Raw genomic sequence first — 20,308 nt, 5'->3', positions numbered from 1 at the left:
TCAGCAGTAAGCACTGAGGCATGTATCAATGTCAGTAAAGATAGATCTATTTTTTTAAAAAATAAGCTGCTGGTAATTCTGTTGTTCTGGAATACTTACATCTCCTTCAGGAGGAGCAAAATAAAGGCCACTTGGATCAAATTTATAATCTTCATTTGTAATTATTTCTGAGGAGAAGAACATGTTTAGAACACTATGGAGCGTACGCCGATCCCAGTCATCGGTGACTCTGCCACCATAATTGCATTCTCCAGTCATATAGCGAAGAGCATCATATGGGACCTCCTGAAAAACAAGCAAGACAATGATCTGAACTGCAGCCTCGCGCTTCTCTGGACAGCCATATTGGTATCACTGTAATTTGTCTGGAAGTCATCCAGAGTTCTCACTGGAAAGTTTAAATGCTGTTATTTACTTCTGCTAGTTCATGCTTGTACCATTGATCTCCTGATCTTCAAATACTTAGTCATCCATCAAGTCACCCAGCATTGCTTCTTTTGAAGAATAATAACACCAAAAATGTCCATAGTAATGCAGCTGGAACTCCCTAAGTACAAGTTTATGGAAAACTTTTCCAAAATTATCTCTACTTTGTTGGCTACACATACTTCTGAAATAAATAAATGCTGTCACAGGGCCGGAGCTGTGCTCAAATTATTCTATTTTTAGAAAATAAAATCAAACATGTTTAAAGTCTTGAGATTGGTAGAAGCTGGAATCGGTTTAGGTGCATAAAAAGAACAAATTATGAGTGATAAGAGAGAAATTATTTACAGCAAGTTAGGGTAAGAGTGGGTGACACGCTGAGAACTGGGACAAAGCAAACCAGTTGAAAAAAGTACCAAGAAATCTGTTTACTACGTACAAGTCATTATCTTTCAGGAAAAAGAATGTTCCCCTCCCTGCTAGGCACTACATTTGCTCCTAAGCTTTGGTCATATAAGGGGAGAATATCGCCCTCAGACCTCCCTCTTCACTTTCCTGCAGGAAAAGAAACGCCCACCTTCATGAAGTTGCTTTCTCATGCTGAATCATAATTTACCTATTAACCACACTGGTGAGCAAAACCATTCCAGGCTGACAGTGATTTAAAAATTAACACTCCCTTCCTGGCCCCAGCCATAACTTTAACAGATTCTGGCTATAGTAGTTGCTTAGGAAGCAGGAACATAAAGTATCATGTATTGCTAGCAAATTCCAGAGAGGCTTTTATAAAACAATGCCTGCTAACAGGGAAGGAAACATCATCTGCCAAATTTACACAAGTAGATCACAGTGGTTAATCTGCAATAGTCCAGGGTCTAGTATTATCCCTATCATTGAGTAAATCATAGTTAGCGATTAAGTGTTTCCGTATGGTATTCTATAGCTTGCAGTAACATTGCCAAGAGCTGAATCCACAGCTCCTGCCTAGAGACAGGATAACATTCCAACAAGTAAGGCAATTATATGGAACAAACGCTGCTCTATTTTGCATGGTAGATTTTCTAAATTGTAATTTGAAAGTTTCCCACATTGGTTATATACCGATCACGGTACACTATCCACTTTAAATTAATGTGGTTAGCACCACTGGAATAATCTCCCCAGCGAAGTGGTGGATTCCCTAACATTGGACACTTTTAAGCTTCCACCAGACATGGGGCTGGGCCACCTTGTCTAGGCTGTGCTTTTGCCAAGAAAGGTTGGACCAGATGATCCTTGAGGTTCCTTCTAACCTGTATTCTATGATTCTATTGCAAGTAGACTGTGGTTTCTAATTCACTGCTCCCACTAAACTGTTGCCGTGGCAGCACTCCGCCAGCATCACTACATGCATGAACAGTCCTAGAGAAAGTGCAAGCAAGGACCAGTGACCACTGTGAGCGGCTGTTGTACCTCATACTGGTCGAGGAAGATGTGCAGCTGCTGCACGCTGATGCGCAGGTCAGTCTCATTGAACTCGTATGGAATGTTCCAACCCAACGGCCCAAAATTCCGCCTTTCTTGCACCAGCGCGTGGAAGAAGCAGAGGCCGTACAGCAATGTCTTGAACTCAGCCTTAAAACCAAATGGAACACCATTAATAATTACTGGCTTGTTTAAACCGTTTCATCTTTTCTCACGTCTTTGAGTCACTTAAAACCCAGCATCTCCTGTGCCGGTAACAAACGTTTTCTTGACATGCGAAGGCCTTCAGCAGGAAGTCATCAAATCAGTTCTAAATACTCTCTTAAACCAGTGTGAACCCTCAAAGCAATTTCATTTCTAATGCTATATATCCATGTATATGTAATTAATACATGACACATACAACTATACATATGAGACCATGTAACTATGAAATTTTTTTTACTCTACTGTATTATAAAATATTGTTTACATATTATTCCTGCTTTTTTTCTCTATCATGGTAGATTTCAGGCCTTTAAAGAAAAACTTCACATAGGAACTTCTGTTTTATTTTGTTCAGCTGAGATCATTTGGCAAAGTATATGACCTCATTTAGAAGAACTACATTAATTACAGAAAAACAATGTGAAATAATTTAAAATATCCTTGCAGACATCCAATTTATGAAGAGAATGGTTAAGATTTTTCAGAGTTTTTTTGTTTTGTTTTGTTTTTAAACGAGAGCTGTATTATTAATGCCATACCACAAAATCTCAATTGAAGAGGTAGGAGACAAGCAATAAACTGAAAACTAAATTTACTTCACTATTGCCAGTAATCAAACCCAGTTTTATTGCAGTGGAAGACAACTATTTAATTTGTGAGGTTTTCTCCCCCCAGAGCACATATACACAGTTATCAGGGTCTGCCTCTCCTGATTTACAAAGTTATAATACAACATTACTAACAGGTTTTCTGCAGGTGTTAAAAAAGTCAGGATCAGATATTGGATCCATCAGGTATGAACGAATTATATTGGCCCGTAAACCTTTTGGTGCCTCATTAGTCATCTTCACACCGTTCTGAAGTACAGACACTGGGAACGTGGTAGACGGGTAACTGGTGAGCCAGATTCGGAAATCTGGATGTGTTGTATCAGGATTTAGCTCCTACAATAAACACATATGAAAACAGGCAATTGGAAGACACAATAGATTAATATACACCTCAAGTGTTATTATAAAAACTATTTTTTTTTTTTAAGTGGGAAAATAAACCAGTCCAAAGTTTAATTTCTCAGATGCTTATATGTAATTATACTGAAAGTCACAGTCATGAATAACAACTTCCACAACTGGTATATTTTTTATTCAAGACTTCAGTATTCTGAACTAAAATTTGTTCTCTCTGTGCATGTTTGTGGAATATATCAACAAAATCAAGTGCAGGTTCTGTACCACAAGAGCAATGGAATGTATTCTTTGCCCATTTACTGCACTGTCATACAGCTGTTCTGGGACTAAAATTAGTAATAATATGTATACATCAGAAATGTGCTAAGTTTATTAAAGGGGAAAAAAAGAAATAAATATACTCTTTGGAAACCTATAGCTGAAACTCCTTTGCATACTGCTTTTCTGCAGTAATACACATAAGATGAAAGCTCTTGGCGTGAAGAGACTGTTGTAGCAGATGAGATTTACCATTCGTGGAGTGGGCCAGACCCACCTTCGAGAGCACTTTCTATTCCAGCAGGCAGAAGGAAAAAGAATCAATGTGGGATGATTACCCTTATATAATGGCAATCATCATGAAGTATGCTAAGCCGGTGTTTCAGTCACCTGTATGGATCAGACATGACTTCAGAAGTATTTAGAAGAAGAAAATAATACTTATTTTTACCTCACAGACTTTTTCCAGTATTGGCATCCATGAACTTGCTAGATGGCAATTTTGCAGAACTATCCATGTTCCTAACTTTACTGCCTTCTCTATCATCTTCATGGCTATCGGGCCTTGGCCTTGACCAAGTGACAGAGAACTAAGCTTTGCATCACCATATCCCTGCATATAGAAAGAATATTATAAGTCAGAATAACACTGAATAAATACACTGAACCTTCTGGTATAAGAGTTCACATCTATATTCTTGAAATATGTAATGTACAGTATATTTTAAAATGCAGTTTAAATATTTTTATCATGTCATTCCATTTGACTAAAACCTCTTCTCAATCTTCCAGTGAAAAGCTCTAACTACTCACCCAATTAATCCAGAACTGTAAAATTCTGACAGTTTCAAAATACTCCTGAAAACAGTATGCTCTTTAAGGATGTAGACAACCTACTCTAAAATGCAGGATACATTTGGAGCTTGGTGGCTGGAGAATTGAAGTATGGCTGTCATTCCCAACAGCACAGAATTCTGAGAGAATAATAGTCAGGAAATGCAAGAAATACATCTTAGCAGAAAATAGCAACCTTCTAGTATTTTAACAGACCTCTTCTGCATAAGAACCAATTTAGGCTGTTGGGATTTTTTTCTTTTAAATGCCATAATAATGACAGTCAAAGCCAACAAAAATCCATATTTGAATTCAGAGGTGTAAATGCCACCCAAGACCCTAAGGTCCTATATTACTACAGTGTTTTTTAATTAAGTAATATATTATGCATAATACTTACTAGAAAAAAAAAATCCGTTTTCAGATAACACGCCTTATAATGAACATTTAAACTATTATGGTTTTGTTCCTTTTTCCATTTTCCATTTGAGATTACACAAACTAATAGCTATATAGATCATGACATCAGAACATTATAAAATATGCCAAAAATTTTTAACATGCAATTTCTCATAAACAATAGACAATTTATTCATTCTTACAAACAATCCACTTAACATTAAGTAGTGCTTTGTGTTAAAGAGAACCATGAGATGAATTTTAACATGTTTTAGGGCAGTTAAAAGTAGGTTTTTGAGCTTACTTTGGCATTTCAACTTTTACTTAAATAAAGTTCCTTGCTTCATACAAACATAGGTGTGTGTGTGCACATACAAGCATCAACTATATTAAAAAGTCTGGATATAATAAAATACCTGATCATCAGCAAACTTAACAAGGGCTGCCATGGGGTCAGCACCAGGAGAAAGTATGAATATCAGTGGTGTACAAGAATGACTATCAGAAAATGCTTTTGACAAATCAAATGGAGGTGGCTCAATAAATGGACGGCCCAGGTTGTGAATGATAAATTCCTGCACCATTGGTATTATCTAAAAAGAAAAAAAAAAAAAAAAGAAAAATAGAATTAAAGTGTCCTGGTTTTGTGTAAGCACTAACACATGTTACTCTAAACACTGTAATATAATTTTCAAGAACAATATTCCTGCATATAAAATTAGATACAAGTACAGTCCCAGAGGAATCAATTAATTAGGATGTGTTAGGATGTGTAAATCTAGGCAAAAAAAGATGCTCTAGGAGGTTTAGAATTTGAAGTCCTATGCAAATGATCCTTAATCTCATTTCTGTCACCACATCTGGACAGACTAATGGGCTGGTATAGGAAGCCAGAATTTTTTCAGTACTTAATCCATCTGTGTTAGGGAGAGGATTTCAATTTTCAAGTCTTATAATGCAACACCTTTCAAAGGTGTTAAGATCTTGGCTTAGAAAACTGCTGTGTACAGCAGTCGTGTAGACACTGGTGTTTAAACTTCCTGCTGAAGTTAACTGGGCTCTGGACCAAAGTGAGAAACAATTTATGAAATGACACCTTAATGCTTTGATCCTGCAAACCCTTACAGGTATAATTCTTTTAAATATCACCATTCATTCTATCTCTGGAGACATTCTAGAATATTTTACAATAACCACCTCCCCTTTAAAGAAATGCAACAGTATTTGCAAATGTGATACTAAGATTTAATCTCTGAACAAAAATTCAAGAAAGGCTAAGGGTTTCAAATAGCAATGTTAATTCAACCACAGTGGTCACAATCAGTATAATATTTTTAAAAATTTCATTTGTAAGATTGTTGTCTTTGTAACTAGAGTTTGCAATGTGCATTTTTGACATTTGAATTATAAAATATGTAATTTTCATGCTGTATTATCACAGGTGCTTTCCATTAATAAATATATAGTGTGCCAAGTACACAGGGAAGAAAAAAAGTTCCAGTAGCTTCATTTCTCTTGATTGTCCTGCTCATAAACTCACCTGTGTTTTTACTTACTTTAAAACTTACCCTGCTTTACAGGTGCAATGTGTCACCAATTAGTATAATGCCTTAAATTTGAGAGCAGGAAGGAGGCTCTGGGCTACCCTAATTGCAAGCTTTAAAGATGGAGAAGCTCTTGAAAGAGCTTGGTTCAGCTTCCAAGTTCTTGAATGATTTTAAGGATATGTATGTATATGAGAATCGTCTAAAAACCTTCACAAACTGGCCCTTTGTAGAGAACTGCAAGTGCACTCCAGAGAATGTAAGTCTGAAAATGGATATTTTGACTATGCTCTATTTTTTATATAATGTGTGTGAATGTGAAATCATTATTAAGTATATTCAAGAAGAGTTGTGAGCTTCCACTAAGCCTGAAGAAGATGAAAAGTTGAATACTCCAACTTTCCTCTGGTCCCTGCTCAGAAATACAGGCTTACTTAATTTTTAGTGTTCTGACCAGATGTGATTCTAAAGTGATGGGAAAACACAGAAGTTAAAGATGTAGCATTTCACATAGTTTATATTTAAAGGTTCTCTATGTCGATGGTCTTATGCTATGTTTTTTTCTCCAAAAATATTCTTTAAAGTCCTGGCTATGGCAGATTGCATGTGCTGCTACTGAAATGCCTGTGTAGCAGGGCGTCTACTAGACGTTATCTGGTAAAACAAAGCTACACTGGTAGCCTGCAGACACCACAGCTATGGAGAAATCCATTTGCTACTTGTGGCCTATTTCTTGTTCCTTTACTAGCTGCTTATTTACCTGCTTGCAGTCCTCACACTGAAAATTTATTTTACAACCTGATCTGTGCTGATACACATTGGGAGGAAAGGCATTATTTACAAGCTCTCAGAAACAGGATGATGTGAACATGAGCTGTGTGTTGGATGAAGCTTTAAACTTCTAAACTGTCACTTGCAGATGGCAAAGGCGGGTTTTGTCCACTGTCCAAGTGCAGATGAACCTGATGTGGCAAAATGTTTCTTTTGCTTGATAGAACTGGAGGGCTGGGAACCAAATGATGACCCATGGTAAGCACAGATGTAACTATGTTCTTGAAGTAAACTTCTTAGACAACATCCCCTTACTCATTATAAAATTACCAATTTCTCTCTAACAGTTCACAAAACTGAAGCCTACTGAAAGTTTCTCTTAGCCAGTAACCTTGAAGTAGTTCAACTAGGTTTTATCCGAGATCCACTAAAATCTATTCCATATGTTTTATGTATGACACTTTTTCTACTTATAGACAGCAGAAGTACTGAAGAGACCTGTCTAGATTTCTTCATCTCCTGAGATGTACCTTTCATGGTTTTATTATCTGTTCTTATTCTGGGTTTGCATTGCAGGGAGGAACACACTAAACGTAGCAGCTGTGGCTTTTTATCCCTTACAAAGCCCTTTGATGACCTGACAGTGGAGGAGTACTGCATGCTGGAGAAGACAAGAGTGAGAACCTTCCTTGTAAGTGTTAACCAAATAATCAAAAATAGGCAAAAACTTTCACCTTTAAGATTTCCAAGCATCAGCGAAGAGTGATTGTGTAAGACTAGAATATTACTTATTCTGAAGTACTGATTTATGTGCATTATTAGTTAAAAATCTTTACTTAAACACTTATCAGTGTAGTCTGTTGCCTAGCTTTTGAAGGAAAACCTGTTTCCTTTAGAAATGTTTTTCCAACAACTCATTACAGCAGAAAAAATACGTTGGGTTCAATAATCAATCGATCTGGGAAACTCTACAATAAGCAGCTCTATCTTTCTCAGGAGAGATGAACAACACATGTGAAAAGACAAAATTTGACTAGATCATTGTTTCAGATGTCCAGTTTTACATGTAAATCAGTCAAAGCTTCCATACTTCACAGCCCATTTCAAACATTTTGCAGTTATCCAGTTTTACTCCTCCCCAATTCTGGGATTTCATGCATGCCATAGTATTGACATATACAAAAGCACTCAAAACTGAGCTGCCTCAACTAGTTGATCAAGATCAGCTGATCTTTGCTATATGACCCCTAATCCTATGGATAGTAAGAATAAATGAACCAGGTTCCTTGATGAGGCATAGTAAAGGTTCTACATCTTGCTACCTGGTGTGTTTGCACAAATAAGATCTTTGCCTTGCTGATAATGCTCTGTATTGAAAATACAATGGTGACTGTCAAGGTTAAGTATTTAAGTTCCCTGTACAACAGTCTCAAGTACATAAAAATACAATTACATGCCACAGTGGGAGTAGTCTGTTATCTTAAGAGGTGGACTAAGAGTGAGAAGATGATGTTGTTACCTAACCTGATCAGTGACTTATTTAGAGCAGTGTTCCAAGTAACAAAAGGGGTCTTGGTTATAATATTACTTTATTTCTAAGTACAGCATATAGAAAACTTGAAGCAGCAGCCCCCAAGAATACTGTCACCAATAGCTTGGAGGGCTATGCACTAGGGCTGATCCCATTGCATGCTAACAAGTGAAATCATGCCTCTTTCTCCAGAAGAAAAAATCAAACTGAAGTCTCCCTCCCTTATGTGATTTAAAATACAGCTAAACAGGAGGTTCACAACTTACTTTCAATTAAAAAGTATACTAGACATACCCAAAAGTAGTCACTGAACTGAGCCCCGGTGGCAAGGCTGGTAGAGAAGTTTCTGAATCAAACGGGGATATGCATATGAAGTATCTGCTAAACTGCTTTGCACCATTCAGACAGCAGTATTTCTGGTGATAGCCAAAAGTAGACTTCTAAGCTAGAACTAGTGGCAGATCAGTGGGGTTTTCTGAATGTAGTTGAACTAGACAGTTAAATTGCTCAATTAAAAGTCTCAATCTTTTGCTTTGCTTTAAGTGCAAAACTGGCAGAAGCATCATAAACTCTTTTGAAGAAGAAGTCGCTGCAACTAGGCAGCGTCTTGTGGATAACTTTGTCTCCAAGCATCAGTATACACCACCACCACCACCAGTGCCTCTCCATGCTGGTCCATCTGCCCAACATTCTGAAAGCTCATCCTGCCAGTCAAAAAAAGAATCCATGAGAAGTAAAGTGTAAAGTCTGACTCTGAAAGTTTCTCTTCTTGATATGGTACAAATATGTGTATTTTTATCTGACTACTAATATACACCTAAACGGTTGTGTGAGGAATTGTAGAGAATTCCCTTATGAGCCTCTCTGGAACAGAGATCATAACTGTTTATACAAACTCCTACCTTTAACAATGTGCTTTGTCATTGTGGCTATGTGTGGACTAATAATAGTATTCTGTTTTTTAGCAGGTTGATTTTTGCGGAATAAAGATTCACAGCTGTGAGTGCATATTGTGATCTGTGCCACACTCAAGTCTTGCAGCTAGACAGAAACAAATCAGAACAGTTCCGCTTCAAAACACTTTCCATAGAACAAAATGGATCTGTGTGTCTGCAATAATTGCTACCTTTAAGCACCTACATTATCTACACTCTTGCTTACTATTAAATTATCTTCCTAAATCAACAAAATTTACCATAGATATTGACATCCATCAGAAAGGTTACTTAAGTAAAAAGAGCAGGTGTACTGAAAAATGAAAGTCAAAAGGTTTGTAAGTCTCAAGGAGTAAGAGCTCGGTGGCTTTAGGTGCATACAACACGACTTGAAACTAACAAAACGTAACAAAAGCTAAAGGTCTATAAAAAGCTTTTCCATTACCATTTCAATTTCAAATTTGCTGGGGTTTTTAAATCTCTATTTCCTATTTTCCTTTATGATATACTGTTGTAGAATAGTTGTAGACAACACAGTTGAGATGTACACTTGCAAAGACTTCTGGTTTCTAAGATGGGCAGATGTTTTTGAATAAGGAAAAGTATTGTACATACTTTGTCAGGTCTCAGGCAGCGAATGAGAAGCATCCTTTGGAATTCCCCCAACCTGTCTTGCCACTCTGCAGGAAAATCCTCATGCTGGGGATCCTAAAAACATACGTATTTCAACATTTTTTTAAAGGATTTGCAGTAAATTATCTTTTCACATGACACATCATATCTATGATGTATTTTCTTCTTAAACTACAGAAATGGGGTTGACATGCTTAAAGTTTTTTTAAAGGCCCACAAGTTTAAATATACATTTATCTAAGAAGCTTCTCTCATAGCAGGAAAGTTATAGTAATATTTGAGTGTTTAGAAGATAACAACCCAAAGTTCTTCTCTAGGAAGTGGAGAACAATGATAATCGCATTACAGTTTTACATGACAACTCAGAGTGAGGTCGCATCTGAATGCAGAAAATGAGTGCCGGAAAAAAAGAACCAGAAAAGTCAAACAATGTACCAGAGGACTTAGTTTGTAAATGGCCTATGAATAATCCCACTCTTATGGTGTTTTTGCAGTTACCAGATTGGGCACAGCAGTCATTGTGTGGCATATTAGCTTCTTATTAGACTGAAGTACAGTGCCAGCTAAGTATGCCTTTCTGGAAACTGGTCTTACACCTCTGCTGGTGAGCTTCTTAGGATTGCAGAGGGTTGGGCAATGAGGTATGCAGACAGACCTGCACAAACTGCATTCTGAGCAACTTTAATTTAGCAAATCAAATCACAACGGAGCTCATGTTCTGCTAAGGATCTGGAGCCTCACTCCTTCCCCAACTTCTAGACACTTAGTTTCAGATCAGAATCCAGAATGCTGCATTATTTTTATATTAATGTATGGGAAAAATAGACACCTCAGAAGGACATCTATAACAGTTGTTGAAGAGTTTAGATAAAAATTTGAAAGCTTTGTAGAAAACTGAGTGAATTCGGAAACACTGAGGAGCAAAGGTTGCACTGAAGACTCCATTGGGTTGTGCCACTGTGCTGAAAACTCTTCACTGCTCTGTGAGAAGAAATGCAGCAGTAGCTTTGAGATTAAGGCAGTCAGCTAGAGGAGAACTGAGTTTCAGTCCCTATTCCAAGATATGCAATACAACTTTAGGTAAAATACATGGAATCCTTGAACTGGGCAGTTGAAGTAAGGTCTGCCCTACATTTGAAATCAACCTGATCTACAACAGTAGGAGGAGAAAAGTGCATCTCAATGTCCATTGAAAAACATTCATGTTCAGTGTATGGTTGCTGATGACAAAGTGGCTCAAGCAACACTGACTTTGTGCCCTCTCTTTAACACACATGCATGAAACTGCCCTGTATTTAAATTTGTGTATCATTAACAAGAAAGGAGAAAGAACTGGTTGCATATTACTGGGAATAAACTATACTGGTGATAAAAAAATACAGCTATCAAAAAGGAACCTTCCCCAAGATCCATTAACTAGCACTTCTGAAAATTTTAGTGCATTCACATGAAAGTACTAGTATTAAAGCTAGATAAGTAACAAAATGTTTCACACAAGAAGTAAAAGGCATAGCAACTCTTCTGTATCAGGACACTGATAGATAATGCTTTTCCTTTTGATCTAGCACTCAAGGTTCAGTAACTGAACGTTCCTGGCTTCAGTGTTGCTGGTTATTAGATTCTTTATCAGTTAAATGATGACCTGATTCTACAGATCTCATTTTATTGAATGCCACTTAAATGAAGGAATTTCAGTTTATTTCAGTTTGGCTGTGTGAATGCACCATAGCTATCACACACACCTTGAATCCTTACTCCTGAAAGTCAGCACCTTTGATTTATTTTAGGCATTGCTTTAAAAAGCTGTAATTCCAAAGTACATAACAAAGTAGTCCCCTCCCTCAATGTCTTTTTCAAACACCATCACGTGTCTCTTCATTTTTCTAAGTGATTATTTCCCAAACAACAACTAAACCCCTCAGCTTGCTATATCTTTTTGTAAATGTCCAAGGAAACCTTTATCTCTGCTGTTTGCCTGTTTCCTGTGATCTGGACAACTGGAGGAGCTACAGCTGCTTAGTTTCTTTAAAGTCTCTCATCTTATGAGCATTTCCAACCAAAAATCCATTCTTTTCCTCTCCGCATACTTTAAGCCCATTTTTTTTAAATAGAAAGGATCTCTAAATCCTTGACACAACAAATAAAACACACAATCTTTTTGGAATGGGTGTTTTGAATGAATATTGGTGATAAATTTTCATCATTTAACAGTGAGAAAAGTGCTAGCACAAATAGACAGTATTATCTGAACATGGAAGTGGCTATGGTCAGATGTGGTGCAAGTAGGAAGGGAGGATAACTTCTTAAATCATTTGTTCAGGAGGTATGTGTATAATGAGCACTTTGCATATCAAGAAGAAGGGGGAGAAATATGATAAAATAAAGAAGTTAATAAAGATGAAGCAAGTGCCCAAATGTGGAGTAAAATGCATCTAAAAAGCTTAGATTTTAAAGAAACAGTGGTGAAGTTATATGAAGACAAAGTAAGTATCCTGGGTTTAACTCCAGCCAGCAACTAAGCACCACACAGCTGCTCGCTCACTCACCCTCCCCACCAGCAAGATGGGGGAGGAGAATTGGAATGGTAAAAGTGAAAAAACTTCTGGGTTGAGATAAGAACAGCTTAATAATGAAAATAAAATACTACTACTACTAATAATAATGGAATGAAAAGGAAAATAACAAAGAAATAAAACCCATGACAGACAAGTGATGCAAATGAAACGAATTGCTCACAGCCAACTGATCGATGCTCCACTCCCTGAGCAGCCACCCCCCAGCCACCCCTCCCCCAGCTCCATATGCTGAGCGTGATGTCATACGGCCTGGGACATCCCTGGGGTCAGTTGGGGGCAGCTGTCCCGGCTGTGTCCCCTCCCAACTCCCCGTGCCCCACAGCCACTCGCTGGTGGGCTGAGAGGCAGAAGAGGCCTCGGGTCTGTGTGAGCCCTGCTCAGCAGTAATGAAAACATCCCTGTGTTATCAACACTTTTCATCACAAAACTGAAACTGTGCTGGTTTTGGCTGGGATAGAATTAATTTCCTCCATATTAGCTTGTATGGGACTATGTTTTGGATTTATACTGGAATGTTTGTTACTACAGGGATGTTTTTGTTACCTGTTGTTGTTTCACATTATCACTCTAGGTTTTGTTGCCTTTTTAACATCCAAATTCAATTCAAATCATGACTTGCTATTCAGAAGGCACCTGACAAACTGGCAATAACCTACTACTACATAACATTTGCTTAAATATTTACATTCATATATGCAAAAGCGTACCATGTAAAATGACAGCACTTTCTTTTCCCTGAATAAATATTTCCAATGTGTTAATTAGCTCATGAATGCAAGCAATCAAGAATGTTAACGTACCAAACTGTCATATACCAATTTCCATCCATCCTTCAGTCGTGTAAAATCCTGACGAATGTTTGTGAAGCATGGCAAATCTTCCAGTCGACAAATTTCATCCCATGATTTTGGAGGAAGCCAGGTACATGGATTAGAAAAGGGATTGTCCAAACCTATGCCTCCAGTCAAGAGAAATTTCCACTCATTCTCATTGATCTACAATGAAAAACACTGCTCTCAGGACTAAATAAAAAAAATCTAATGGTTTTAGTACATTATGTAGGAAATTAATACCTATATCTGAATTCTTGCATTAGTTGATAAAGCTTCTATACAACTACTAAAAACTTATTTCCAAAGTTTTCACCTGTCTGGTTTTCAGTTAAACGTGAATTTAAGGAATCAAAAAAATCTAAGATATAAGCCAATTTAAAGATTCATCTGCATTCCTAACTTGGGGAATGAACAATGTTAACTGAATAGATTTTTAGACCTATTCTTCCAATCCCAGAATGTTGAAGGAAAAAGCCACTGGACATATTTCAGGAAACCATGCATTTTGCAACCTTTCCCCATAATGGAAGTCTAAATATGAAAAAGAAATATCAGCCTATTAAATGTCTCATTTCTTTCACAGTACTCCTTTATTTCAAAATCTCTTTCATGGCTTGAATTTCCAAATTGAAGTCCCTGTGAATGTGAGAACGGTGTCCATGATTATTACTGTCAGTTCTTGAAAGAATTTACCTCTATGTATTCCCCAAGATACAAATTTTAAATGTTTCTATATTACACTGAAATAAACAACTCCAAGCAACCATAAGTACTGGTTTGCAGGTGATATGGTTGAAATGTGTGTATTTAATTATGGATTTAAAAAATCCTGTAAAGAAACATTTTGTAAAGAGTTACTAGAAGTAAAGAGAATTCACAGTTGGTACAAGTATTTGATTTTGAGGAATTCTATGCAAATAATAAACACATTTAGCACCTTAAGTGAAAAATATAAGTAGTTTCTTAAATCAACGGTTACAATTAACTTTGATATGCTCTTAGAACTCTGAACACATTGCATTAAAATTTTGCAAAGTGTTCACTGTAAGAATAACATAGGCTGGGCTTTGGTTTAAGTAACGTTTAGAAAAACTGTTATCTAGCTCAGTTTTGACAAACCTGTTTGTTATATATATATTTTATTCTAGAGAATCTTTTTCAATTATTATAATTGCTTAATAAAATGAAAATATAACACCATTAAATTGAGGCTTAAGTAATATAGTTATATATAAACTTATTTTTCTATTCTTATCCTGTATGTTCCTATTACTGATAGTTTGTATATGCAGTTTAATATATATCATATCAAACTGCAAATTATTTTTGATTACTGACCAATCTTTCATATTTCAGGAGATTCACAGTTAGACAAAAAGAGAAGAGCAGCTTGTCCTTTTCAAAGAGAGAGCGGCAGACATTGACATAAAGCGAGTAGGTAAAATGATCCTTGAGAATCTTCAACCTGCAGATGTCGAAAGAAGAACAATCTTCCATTAATATCACTCTAAAGAGTGTGCATTCTGGAAACCTATTAAAAACCATTTAGATCTCCTTTGTTCTAATAAACTCTCTGGTCAATTACCCCAAAGCAATCATGAAATGCATGTACCATTTTGTGAGTGAAATAACATAAAAAGCCATTTCAGTCCAATTACATCTTAGTAACACTTGATTTTCAGAGGAAGTGAGAGGTCCTTTTTTGGCGAGACAGAAAAGAGCAGCAATTTTAAAATTAATTCTGAATGTAAGTACCAGGGCCAAAATCAAACCAGTCCATCTTTACGGTGATCTGAAATACGTTTCCCATTCTACAGAGTATTTTCCTTAATACACTATAATCCAAAGATATTTAAAACTCTGTGATTTATTATCAATAATTTCCTTTAAAGATGAAGCAAGGAGACCATCTATTGTTTTATAAAGGTTTAAGTTTGAATACCTTGAATACCTAGTCAAAATAAGGAAAAGTCCATTCAGGTGGTTAGAAATGCACTCTCTGAATTTGCACAACTACTTCAAATACTTCTGTCAAGTTAGCAACAAAGATGTGGAGAGATGCGATGGCTTTTTTCCAACTAGCTAGGTCACCAATCCCTTGGTAGGGGTCTACACGGAGGGTATTCCTGCAGTTCAGACATGGTGATCATTCAGAAACCTAAGCGTGATCTATTAGAATTGAAGTGGAAAGCTTTTGACAGAAGATCAAGATTGACGGCAAGCTATGTTGTTTGATCAGTGTCTCCTTTTCAGTATTGTCTTTCAGTCTATTTTTGTTTTCTGTTATTCAGCTAGCAAGAAATCAACCATTTTTAATAGTATTACTGTAATATAGAAATGGTCCTGGTTTTTTATTAGCACTTTAAGCCCTTTCAAAATTACCAATTCCTCATCAGTTAAAGAGATATATATGCAATTTATACACAAAATACTAATACAAGGATGGCCATGGGACAAATTTTAAATTTTTTTCAAGTTACAGAAGTAACATGGTTTGCATGAGAAAATAATGATTAAAAAACAGTCTCAGCACAGAGTCCGTAGTAAAAAAGTCTGACTAATGAAGATAACCCAAGACAAACAGGCAGATATGAATTAATAATTCACAGAGCATTTTGCTCTCTGAGTCTGTCTTCCTCTGCCTTCACTGGGCAAAATTACCAAAATGGGCTTACATGAATCATTCCCTTGGAATGCATTCTGTCAGCTAGGATTCAGGACCTGTATCTTTATATTTCTGCTGATAGAAAGGTTCTGAATCAAAATAAGATTATTTTATTTATTACTTACTTTAATTTAGGCACACAGGCATACAAGCATTTTTTGACACATAAAAGAGTAAGATTTAAAGTCAAAAAGATAGGTTTATAGAACACAGATTGAGTTATTGGTAGAAGGCTACCTTGAATGTAGTTTCAACTATGATACCAAAATATTAAGCAATGACTTACGTGATTAGTAGCAATATCTTTGATAAAACAGTTATGCTAGACTTAGATTGACCAGACCTTGACTAAATTCTCATGAAAAAGTAACCTTTATACACAGTATGCCACTAAACAGAACACTACACATTAAACTGCACACTAAGTATTACCTTATTAGGTACTACAACTTACTTGCATTTAAATAAAATATGGGCAGTAATGGATAATTCAGAAATTGCTATTTGCAATATTAACTAGGAAAATTTTCTATATGCAAACTGAGAGAGTAGTTTCCCTCTCTCATCCTTTGTTCATTTGATGAGCAGGCAAGTAGCTTAAGGAACAGAGCAGTGCCCTGTGATCTGAAGATCACATAAAGCCACTAAAGTAGAATTTAGTAACTGATGTGATAGAAATCTGAAAAACTTGCTTTAAACAGTCTCTGTGTAGATAATTCATTTCAAGTGAATTTTTTAGTATTTTGAATAATCCTAAAGTAATCGTAATAGCGCATCCATCAGATGTAAAATAAAATCAGATCATTAAAGATTGCAGTTTCTCCTGTTCTCATGGACAAGCTGGAAGAGGGAGGGACACCTTAAGTATAAAGCAATAATCAAACAATTTAAAAAACTGTTGGGTTAATAATTATTGCCTTGCACACTCTACAGCCAAGAGCTCCAGTCACAAGACTTCATTCTCTCACCAGTTGTATGAAAAAGTTTCTTGTCCGTTTCTTGAAGACATAAAGTCACTACATGAAAAGAAATATAAAATCAAAGCAAGTGGAGCATTTTTATCTAACTGGTAATTTGTAATTTCACAGATGACCTGATGTAGCAATTATTAAGTAGAAACATTACAATATGTTGCACTTGTAATATATTGTACCGGTTTTATGAATAAGTTATTTCCCAGAAAAATATCTGAGATGTATAAAAAAATATTTCAAAATGCAACACCTGAGACAGTACACCTTGGAGAAATGACAGTAACATTTCTGTAGTAACTATACATGCATCACCAATTATGAATGGTGAATTATCACTCTTACCTTGTTTGTAAAACTCCTGATTGCTCTGAATTATCTATAGACATGATGAAAAGGTTAATAAACCACATGAGTGAATACTGGTACATTGGCTCAATGCTGGCTAGATCAGCAATAGAAAAAAACAAGATTGACGAATGGATAGCAATAGGACGATAACCCATACGAGTAGCATCAATCTTCTTTTCTGTCTCTTCAGCTACAGCTTGCTTTTCAGAAATCTCATTAGCCAGAGCTTTCGAGGAAGACAGTATCTTGATAGCAGTTTCATCCTCCAAAATATTTCCTTCTGAGGCTGAAAGAACTTCTAAAATCTTGTCTTCTATTTCTTTTAGCTGCCTAAAATAACATACAAGATTCTTCACATATGAAAACTACAGCTGTTTATTGTTAGTTTCTATAAAATAAAACAATGTGCAGGTTCTATTCATGGTATGCAACTTATATAACAAAACTTTTTTTTTTTCTTTTTAAAAATTCCTTTAAATTTATGAAAAATTTATCCACTTTCAGGCTAAAAATGGATGGCAAAGGGAGGAAGTGACAAACCACTTTGAATACTGCACATTTCATGCCTTGACCCATGGAGAAAGATGCCCTTTGCCATGTACTATCAGTGCAAATCTAGCACACAATGAAAAGATTTCTAAAACATAATCATTAATATCTAATCAAAATTTGTGAGGACAGAAAATCATATGCCAACATCATGGAAAGAATGCATAGAAACAGAGGACAGGATCATGTAATTTTGCAATTACACAAGCTGCAATTCAGCTCTCTAACATTTTCTAATAATCCCAGAAATAGGAAGCCACATCAGAAGAAGAAAGTCACAACTACTAGGAATATGAGTAAGAGGATGCATCCAAATCAGCCTAAAAACCAAACAGAAGCCTAAGTTTGGGGTCTCAAAAATAGCAGTCTTGAATTTCCTGTTAAATCAAATAAAAAAATGGTCTCTGAAATGTATTTCTCATGACTGTACTTCCTTAAACTGCAATATGCTTCCACTATCCTTAGCAAGAGGAGTTATTCTAATACCTTTTATTCTCAGCCCCTTGAAGGATGAGGGCTTGTTTTTCTTCTTCAAGATCTGGCCTTTCTCTTGCAACTACAATTCCAAGAAGCTGATCCTGCATGCCTTCTGAAGTTATCATGAAGTTCAATAATGTTACCTGTTAGAAGAAATATTTTTTGAAAGATAGCACAGTTGTGGCCAGATGCAATTAAAATGCTTCTTCATTTACAAGATGAGGTTTGTATATCATGTAACATGCTCAGCCATTGCAACTGAAGGTTTAAGATTATGTGTTGGAAAGCTAACTCCAGGATCAATCCAGAAAGTTAACCATAAAAGGGATGTGACAACAATGTATAACATTTAATTCTGCTCCCTTAAATTACACTGAAACTTTGAGTATCAGTGCTCCGAGTGATTGGTCCATAACAACAAGAATGGACACTCTTACATGCAAGAGTGATCTATACATTTGATACCTGTATGCATCAAGCAGCCTTCACAGAGAAAGGAGCAAAACATTTTTATGAATGCAAGATTCAACTTAATGTATAGATTTTGTAAATAAATTTGCTATTGCTTGTTTTCCAGAATTGTTCCGTCTAAACATCCCAGTGTAAATGGGATGCTGGCACAGCATTTTGCAAAAATATAGATAAAGACCAAGTGGATGACATTTCATGGTGTTTGGAAACTTTTCACCCATTGTAAAAAAGTACTGTTTAAAAAAATTCCCATGACATTATAATGGGTCCAGAAAAATCCACATGCTCTTGATGAAGAAGGGACAAAAATGTACAGTATTTTCTATTTTACACGAGAAGGGGGAGGAATACACTACCAGAAGGCTAGAAAATAGTTTGATTCATGTAGCTCAAAACTAAGAAAATAATCTACTCATCAAGACTGATGAAAGTACTGGTTTTAATTGACTCCTGTCCCTATCTACACTACAGATAAATATCATGAATATGAAAGCCTAATGGAGAGTTTGCATGTGAGGTGACTATAATATTAAGTCCTTGCAAATATTTTTATAATGAAAGGTGACTAAATAGCATCAGGAGATATAGACTGGGAAAGCTGATAAAAAGACAGACAGACAGGAGGAAAGGAGGAAAGAAATTCCTGACAGTATGAAAGAATGACAGTGTTGCAAAGTGTATTAGATATGAGAAATGTCAATGCTTCTAAGATACCAGTCTTCCAGAAGTGTAAAAAAAAAAAATAAAAAAACAAAAACAACAACAACAAAACAAAACAAAACAAAAAAAAAAAAACAAAAAAAAAAAAAAAAGAAAAAAACAAAAAAACAAAAAGCATGATGCTGGCAGTGGAGGAGGAATAAACAAATGCCAGAAATTCTTCGCTGGTTTAGGCAGGGAATTATTTTAAAATTAAAACAAGAGTTGCACATTCATTTTCAAATTTCTCACCTTAACAGATGTTTCAGGAAGATAATGTGGATTTCTCAGCTTAGTTGTAATATAAAAGCGGAATTCAGGAGCATACTCGATAATGGAGTCTCCAAGGCAAATGCATGTACTCCCTGCCTGCTTAAATGTCTGCTTGAGCAAAAGTGACTCTAAGATAGGATCAAGTTCTTCTCCAATATTCTCCAGTAGCACTTCAAAATAACATAAGATTTAGAAGGACTTTCTTGGCATTTATATTACTGATCAATTGTTCTTTACAATACATATATATAATGTGTATTTACAGTGTGGAAACAATAAAAACATTAATCAAGCAATATCTAGAGAGAAGGTTAATGTTTCTTAAATTATTCGGCTGATGGAAAAACGAATCAAAGAAATGTACTTTTAATTTATTTTTCTGATATTATATCAGTTTGCAAAAAAGCAACTAAAATGCTATCACTAGTACTGCTGCAATGGTTTAGCAGTTAAATGGTTACCATTTTTTAGAA

At 35.9% G+C, this 20,308-nt stretch overlaps 2 protein-coding genes across 2 annotated transcripts in view; one reads left to right on the top strand and one right to left on the bottom strand.

Annotated features, from left to right (window-relative positions):
* The window catches only part of DNAH7 (dynein axonemal heavy chain 7), a 119,956-nt gene that overhangs the window by 7,959 nt on the left and 91,689 nt on the right, over positions 1–20,308 (bottom strand). Inside the window, 11 exon segments of the mRNA XM_042808455.1 lie at positions 100–285; positions 1,879–2,040; positions 2,841–3,041; positions 3,775–3,936; positions 4,973–5,149; positions 9,953–10,045; positions 13,347–13,541; positions 14,718–14,844; positions 17,361–17,696; positions 18,402–18,535; positions 19,815–20,005. Coding sequence (XP_042664389.1) covers positions 100–285; positions 1,879–2,040; positions 2,841–3,041; positions 3,775–3,936; positions 4,973–5,149; positions 9,953–10,045; positions 13,347–13,541; positions 14,718–14,844; positions 17,361–17,696; positions 18,402–18,535; positions 19,815–20,005 — 1,964 coding nt within the window.
* Positions 6,119–9,284, top strand: LOC116965818 (baculoviral IAP repeat-containing protein 5.1-like). The gene is made up of 4 exons (XM_033010821.2): positions 6,119–6,359; positions 7,020–7,129; positions 7,448–7,562; positions 8,946–9,284. Exons 1-4 carry the CDS (start codon positions 6,222–6,224, stop codon positions 9,144–9,146), a joined length of 564 nt encoding a protein of 187 aa, XP_032866712.2. The 5' UTR covers positions 6,119–6,221; the 3' UTR covers positions 9,147–9,284.

The sequence above is a fragment of the Tyto alba genome, unplaced genomic scaffold, assembly GCF_018691265.1.
Source record: "Tyto alba isolate M040663 unplaced genomic scaffold, T.alba_DEE_v4.0 Super-Scaffold_7, whole genome shotgun sequence".
Taxonomy (NCBI): Eukaryota; Metazoa; Chordata; class Aves; order Strigiformes; family Tytonidae; genus Tyto; species Tyto alba.
The sequence above is the reverse complement of the archived record's forward strand: the minus strand, read 5'-3'. Positions and strand labels throughout refer to the sequence as shown.